At 33.9% G+C, this 7,810-nt stretch overlaps 1 protein-coding gene across 4 annotated transcripts in view; it reads left to right on the top strand.

The window, feature by feature from the left end:
* The window catches only part of SLC35F5 (solute carrier family 35, member F5), a 42,428-nt gene extending 34,871 nt beyond the window's left edge, over positions 1 to 7,557 (top strand). For 3 of the 4 annotated variants that reach the window (XM_014546141.1, XM_014546138.1, XM_014546140.1), the window contains 3 exons: positions 3,730 to 3,884; positions 4,380 to 4,473; positions 6,702 to 7,557. In XM_014546141.1, the coding sequence (XP_014401627.1) occupies positions 3,730 to 3,884; positions 4,380 to 4,455 (231 nt within the window). In that variant the 3' untranslated portion in view covers positions 4,456 to 4,473; positions 6,702 to 7,557. The remainder of the gene's footprint in view (positions 1 to 3,729; positions 3,885 to 4,379; positions 4,474 to 6,701) is intronic. The other variant, XM_014546139.1, reaches the window with a different exon arrangement.
* The last annotated feature ends 253 nt before the right edge of the window (positions 7,558 to 7,810 follow it).

The following is a 7,810-nucleotide window of genomic DNA, read 5'->3' as shown; positions in this document are numbered from 1 at the left end:
TTTCCCCTTTCCCCTTTTTTAAAAAAAAAAAAAAAAAAAAAAAATTAATGTAAAAATATCCTCAGGTGAGAATTAAAAAAAAAATGCTGAAAGAAATGGATAATATCTTGAATTTTTAGCTTTTCAATTTTTTATCTTAAGAGTAGTATCTTTATATGTAGCTTTCCATCTAAGAGTAGATATATTCCATATGCTCTTTGTTAAGTCATCATTTAAGTAGTAGTGTTTTGATTTCTAAGATAAAATCCTTAACACTGATAATACTACTATAAATCTGTGAGGTATATGAGCAGTGTTGCTTCTCAGCAAATGTTCATTTCTTTCTGAACTCAGCAGGGCAGGGGCCTCCTCCCTCTTCTATGAAGTCCTGGTCTGGATACGGGAATCTTGTGATAAATATTGGCAGTATTGCAGAAAAGAGAATCTGCGTCTCTCCCAACAGCCTGAAGGGAGGAGTTTCTTTAGTGCTCCTAAGGGTTAACAAGGAGAAAAGAGATGTGCCATTGGCTAATGCTAAAAGATGTAATGTAGCATGGACCACTCAGTTCAGTATTTGTAAGCTTTTAAGTATTTGTTTTAATATAATTGGAAGAGGAAATACTTGAAAGCCCAAAGGCATAATGTGAAGAACTTATAATCAGATTTTGAAAGCTAATTTTCTTTAGATCTTTTTGCACTTTTTAGGATAAAGTCAGAATACTCTTAATGATATCTATCTTCTTTATTTAAAAAAAAACTATACTGATATTTAACATGGTTTTGTGGTTTAGTAAATTCTTACTTGTCATGGTTAAAAATGGGAATCTCCTTAATTGAGAATTAATTATCTTACATAGCATGCATTTTCAAAGAATGTCAAAATTATAAAATATATATAATACTAAAGTTACACATATTAGATTCTCTTTATAGATTTAAATAATATCCAGGTCCTTTACATCTCAGGGTCATAATCTTGAATATGAACCAAAATTGTTACAGTGACATTGGGGAAGTAAGGATTTTGGTAGACCACTGTGTAATTGAACTTTAATGTTCCGATATTTTGAAAACATCAGCTTTTGTACATTTGAAAAATAAAATTGAAGGTTAATTTTAGGGAATTTAAAAAAAAGAAATGTCACAGGGGATCTCATTTTATTAAATGATTTTATAATTTGTTTAACCAAATACTTTAAGATGACGGTAAAACAAGAGAAAATGTGTGTGTGTGTGTGTGTGTGTGTGTGTGTGTGTGTGTGTGTGTGTATGTGTATGTGTACATGTACGTGTATATATACTAGAGCAGCAGTTCTCAACCTGTGGGTCTCGACCCCTTTGGGGGTTGAACGACCCTTTCACAGGGGTTGCCTAAATACATCCTGCATATCAGATATTTACATTATGATTCATAACAGTAGCAAAATTACAGTTATGAAGTAGCAAATTAAAGGGTCGCGGTATTAGGAAGGTTGAGAATCACTGTACTAGAGGCCTGGTGCATGAAATTCATGCACGGGGGGGGGGGGGGGGGGGGGGGTGTCCCTCAGCCCGGCCTGCTGCCCTCTCACAGTCTGAGACCCCTTGGGGGATGTTCACCTACCGGCTTAGGTCCAACCCTCCCCACCCCCGACAGAACTGTAATAACATCACAACTAGACCATAACATACTTTTTAAAAATTTGAGCTGACAGTCAGACATTCCTCTCGCAGTCCAGGACCCCTCACTCCTTACCGACCCCTGCAGCGGAGGTGGGAGAGGCTCCCGCCACGACCTCTGCACTCGCCAGCTGTGAGTCCAGCTTCTAGCTGAGCAGCGCTCCCCCTGTGGGAGTGCACTGACCACCAGGGGGCAGCTCCCGCATTGAGTGTCTGTCCCCTGGTGGTCATTGTGTATCATAGCAACTGGTCATTCTGGTCGTTTGGCCTTAACGGTCACTTAGGCTTTTATTATACAGATATGTCATTGATTAGAAAAACATATCCAAGTGGTCTTTTCTGGATTGTCTTCACATATATTATTAGGCAACCATTTAAATGAATAGGCTGAGTCTTTGGTGGAAATTGAAGGTTGGGAGATGCCTTCTGGAAAAAGTCACAGGGTAGGCCCCAGAGTTATACTAGAAAAGCATTATGGGAGAAATGTACGTGCATGGGAATTTTTGATTCTGTTAGCCAGTCATGTTTATATATACTTTCTGAAATTTTAGCATTTATTAACAATATTTGTGCTTAAAAATATTATTTGAACTTATTTATAATTGACATGTTATATAATAGGAACTATATCTGATTACTAGTATACTTAGATTTATTTTCAGATATATTTAGGAATTATATATTTTTTATATGGGCAATTTTCTTTGTTAATAGGTGTCTTCATATTTAAAAATTATCTTCTTAGCTTCTTGGAAATCCAGTAGTAAGTTTTATAGTGTGGCAACATGCACCTGCATTGTTAAAAGTGAACTTTCCTTTAAAAGTCATTTAGGGTTTTACCTACCTTTATAAAGTTTGCTTTAATTCAGTTATAGGGTTTTTAGTTGAATATTCATGAAATCATTCTATCAACTAGATCTACATTTTAGCTCTCATTATTCATAAGTTTTTCTGGTCGTGAGTCATTTAAGTTCATTGTGGCTTTTCTAGATTAGAAAATGTTCTAAGATTTTGTTATACCAATAATTTGATAACAGCATGAAGGCTTTTTATTTTCTCTGACTGATCTTCCCTGGCATTCTTAGGCTGACTCAGCCTGTGGGTTGTACCATGCACTCAGGATGTGCATGTTAAATTGTCAGTTATTGTTCATGTGTTATACATTGTGAGTCCCTCATAAAAAACATCATTCTCACAAAACCCCTTTGCTCTGTCTAATGGTGGTATGAAGTGAAATAGTATATGTTTCCCACCAGAGGGAGTTCTTAGTTGAATCTAGGTGGTAAAGGTAAACTGAAAGAGAAGAATGATTTTTTTTTTTGTAACTTTATGGCATCTCATTATTTTTAGATTTCTTGACAACCCTCATAAAATGATGGGTTGGAGGGTCTGACTTGATGGCTGAGGGCTCTGCACCACTGAGGCTTAGCTTGCTGCTCGTCTTCTCTGGCTCACATTTGTCACATTCCTATTTGTAGTCTTTATTTTACTTTTGAAATGTTTTTGTTACTAGATAATCAAGCTCATTTTAAGCATCAGGATTAAAATTTGTTGCCAATTGTTAATAAAAGGTTTATAGAAGTTGAAGAGTTTAATCTGTTTTTAATACTGTCTTAAGAACTGTAACAACACAACATATCACAACTAGACCATAACATACTTTTTTAAAATTTGGGTTTTTAAGATGACTTCAGAAACTGAAGGGCAGGATCAACTTGAGATAAATAGTAATCAGTGAAGGGGAAATGGGCAACGTGATCCGTAAGACAAAAGCTTAGAGTTTCATAATTCTGTTCTCAGCCATACTGTGCCTAATAAGTGAAAAGCATGCCTTTCTGGCTTTCCTTTAGGCTGTTTCCCAAGTGAGAAATATTTTTGTTGGTAATTTAAGCAAGTGGTTAAGATGTTGAAGTCCTGAATCCTTTTAAATAACAATATACTTACGAATGTATTGTCAGTACTTAGTATTACTAGTATTTTCTTGGCTTTTTAACTTATTCCCGTAACTTTTCATAAATGGGAAACTTACATTAAAGGGGAAAATTGTCTTCATAATAATGATTGTGTTTTTTTTCTACCTTTTATTTTTAGGTGCAGTTTTCTTGGTTATTTTTTGCAGGCGCTATCCCTGTATTTTTTTCATTTTTTATTGTAACTCTCCTATGCCATTATAATAATTGGGATCCTGTGATGGTGGGAATCAGAAGAATTTTTGCCTTTATATGCAGAAAACATCGAATTCAGAGGTAGATTCAGCTACAATATAATTTTTAAACAAATAATGTTTGCTAAATAAAATGGGAATCATATCATGCTGGCCTAAATTTTAGAGATTTTGTGAATTATTGAAAGATTATAATTATATATATACTATGCCAGGCAAAATTAAAATAATTTGTTCAGACCCTTAGGTTATAAGATAGTTTCTTTACAACTACTTTTAAAAAATGTTTTGATTTACAGGTAAAACTAAAGTTCTTACTGTTTTGCTATAACACATTTAAATGTAGAGAACTCTTACTGGTTTTAATAAAATATGATAACATTGCCTCAAGATTTTTTCAATTTTTTTAAACAGAGAAAGCTTTCATATTCTATTATAGAAAGAACTTGAGACAAGTTGTTGAGAAATTTTGCCCTAGTCTTAGTTCTGACCACACAGCTTCAGCCATCTGTATGGATCATTTTTAAGGGTTCCTTTTAGCTCTAAAGCTTTCCTTAACTGTTGCCTTTTTTTAAAGGGTTTCAGAAGACAGTGAACAGTGTGAGAGTCTTATTCCTATGCACAGTGTTGCTCAGGAGGATGGAGCTAGCTAGCTGTTGTCAGTCGTCCAGGTTTGTATGTTAGCTGGCCTTAGTGTTGACTAATTCTAATTCTTGTATTGCTTATATACAAAATTGAATTTCTGTAATTAGTTGTTTGAGAGGCTATACAACCAAGAGGCTAATGGAGTCAAACTGCCTGGGTTTCATTTCCAGCTTCACCATGTACTAGCTCTGTGACCTTAAACAAGGTTCCTAACCTCTCTGTGCCTCAGTTTTCTTATTTGTGGAAATGGGGTTGTAATAGAAATTCCCTCATTATTAAGGGAGTATTAAACATAAGTTTAAACTTCATAAGTTTAAAGTACATACAATATTAGTGCCTGACTCAAACTAAGTGATTCCAAGTTTTAACTATTACTTTTATTCGTATCCACCATCATCATTTTACTTATGATCTACTTTAGAAACATGTTTTTTCTCTAAGTATAACATTCAGAAAAAATGCAATACTTGGATATGTATTCAGTCTTTTCGTTATGCATGTGTTACTATAACTGGCCCACTATATATCCTGATTCTCTGACTGCTTTTTCATTTAACGATGTTTGAAGAACATTTCCCCAGTTTTTAAAAATTTTAAGAAATATTATCTTTCATATTTCTTATATGAATGAAAAAGTACATTACATTTTATATTTTGCTGAATGAATGTTTAAAGTATATCTGACATATGTCTTTGTCAGGTACAAAAGTGATTATTTATTTAGAATGAGAGATCCTAATAAGTTACTGAAATTCTGGGCATGCAGGCTCTTTTTTTCTGAGATAACTTTAGGCAGCTGAGATTGAAATGTGTCCTAATTGCAACTGGGGGTTCCCCTCCTCACATAGAACATCGAGAAACTCTTGTCAACTCCTTGTAATCACATGGACCTTGAAACTTAAGTAAATTCCTCATGGTAAATTCATATACAAACTAATTGTCTTGGTTTTGTGTTTTTCTGTGATTGGTCATTTTCCTTTTGTTATGATGGTTATACATGCCCGTAGTTCAAAAGGGTTCGAGTTCTACATGACATCTTATACAAAGGAGCTCTCCCTGCTCTGCACTATCTATCCTGTGTTCACTCTTTTCCCATTCTCAGGAATCACTTTAAACTCTTAGTGGAGTCTTTGGTATTTTCCTCCCTGGCGCTCTAAAGTACCATGCCTATACTTCTGTTTCTTGCTTTCTCGGTTTTAGGCATATTCAGTTGATTTTCCCACTATGGTAAATGAGGATGGTTTACTTTCAAGTGCCTCCCTCCTCTGTTCTCACCCCACTTGCCTATTTGCCAACCCTATATCACTCCTTCCTTCTTATCAACCCAGTATCATTATTGCATAATTTTGTGTAGATCTATAGTCAACTTTTACATTGTTATGACTATACAAATGTTGCTTTTATCTGAGCCATATAGGATTGTGCTTGGCATTTCCCCAATCCAGAGACCCTCTGTTACTACTTTTTCTTTTAGGAATAAGCCTCTTCTGGGAGGCACCAACTGTGAAAAATAAAAGGAGGGCATCTGGTTTTCTAACTGCTTTTTCTATAAAATTTGCACCAGTCTGCTTGTTTTTAGTCGTGTCTTCATTTTAGAGAGATAGCTGGTCAATTTCTCTACTGCTAGCTAAGAGTTAGCCACTATTTTCTTGTCTCTGCTCTTCTCTTTGTCCACATGGTTTATTCCTTTTAAAAAGTCCCTTTATTGTCTTTTTACTGAGATTTTTAGGGACAGAGTGGAACTAATATGTGTTTATTTGCTATCTTTAAATTAAAAAAAATACATGTAGTTATTCTTTAAAGCTTTTTATTGCTATGACATACATTTTCCCTCCCTAGTATGCTGTGCATTATCCCCGTACTCACACTTAAGTTTCAATATTTATGGAAGTGAGATCTGGATAAAGGGGAGATAGTGAAGACAAAAGAAAATGGGCTACAATAAAGCAATAAAGTAGGACAGGTTGGGCAGGAGTCTGTCCCAATGCGGGTAATGGTGGAATACACCATGATTAAACTTATTACATGATCTTTAAGTAGTGTTGGGTGTCAGCCTTTGACACTGCTCTAGAACTCAATTACATGTGTTCCCAGGACTCACCTCAAGTTTATATATCCAGTTATATATACTACATAGATTGTGTTTGATGTATATTTCAATGTTAAGAGAATTTGCTTTTTAAAATATAAACTATAGAAAATTAAAGCTATGATAGCTGTTATCTAATGATTTTGTGTTTGCTTTTATTTTCAGCTTGACAAGGAACATTATATAGCGAAGAGACAATCTCTGGCAAGGTTTTGGAGAAAAATGTTTCAGTGCCTAGTCTGAAAAATAACATTTTCAGTTCTTTGGAACTCTAAAATATATTTTCCTCATATTGGTGTTCTTCATTTTTATAATGAAGTTCTTTGCTATATAGCTGTGTACACATCACTACAGTTATAGGAAGTTTCAGTCCACAGTCTGTCTAAAGGACCACCTGCCTTACACATCTCAAGGAATTCAGCTGATGAAATAATCTGAACTAATCAAGGGATAAAATCCTAATGTTTGGAGATTTTATCTTCACCTATTATTTGTTAAATGCTGGACTGTATTATGAAAATGTTTTCAAGAAATTGTTTAGTATGTAGATCAGTGTTTGTATAGGTAAAATGCTAAATGAAGCTGCCTATAATAGGTACAGATTATATTTCTGAGTTTTGTAGAATATTGCAAATTAACACAAAAATGTTTAATTTATGTGACAAGTATATTTACACAAATTTGGTTAGACTTCAGAAAGAATATTTGAGAAAAGATCTGGTTCACTTACACTACATATACTGTTGTATCCTTTCATAGCATTAGGTGCCTTGTATTTTAAATCTGTGACAAACCATGACAAATTTTTAAAGGGGAAATATTGTAAAATGAAGAATCATGTATTTCTAAAGCCTGTATTGCTGTAAATTTAATTGATAAAGCTCTGCTTAATTTAGAGTTTTGAAGAAATATTCTCTCTTCAATTAAGACATTTTCATAATGGAATGACTTAAATTGAAGTGATAAAAGAGTATTATGAAAATAAAGTGTTTATATATATGTGTGTATTATAGATCTATCAGTTGGTTTCTGATTTTTTTTTTCACATAAAAATGTGCCACATTACTATGGAACTGGATGCCTCTTCTTTATATAATTCTAGGTTTTTTTAAAAATAACTTTTTAATGGATAAAATACCAAAGAAGGAAGGCAAGAAGAAATTCTTACTAAATTACATTTAAAATGAATCTACCAAGTTTAAATTAATTATAAAATACTCCTAATTTTAACTCCTATACTTAGGTCTTATATATCCATATTGTGCAACTGTTCC

The sequence above is a fragment of the Myotis brandtii genome, unplaced genomic scaffold (assembly GCF_000412655.1).
Source record: "Myotis brandtii unplaced genomic scaffold, ASM41265v1 scaffold431, whole genome shotgun sequence".
Taxonomy (NCBI): domain Eukaryota; kingdom Metazoa; phylum Chordata; class Mammalia; order Chiroptera; family Vespertilionidae; genus Myotis; species Myotis brandtii.
This window is presented reverse-complemented; position numbering and strand designations above follow the sequence as displayed.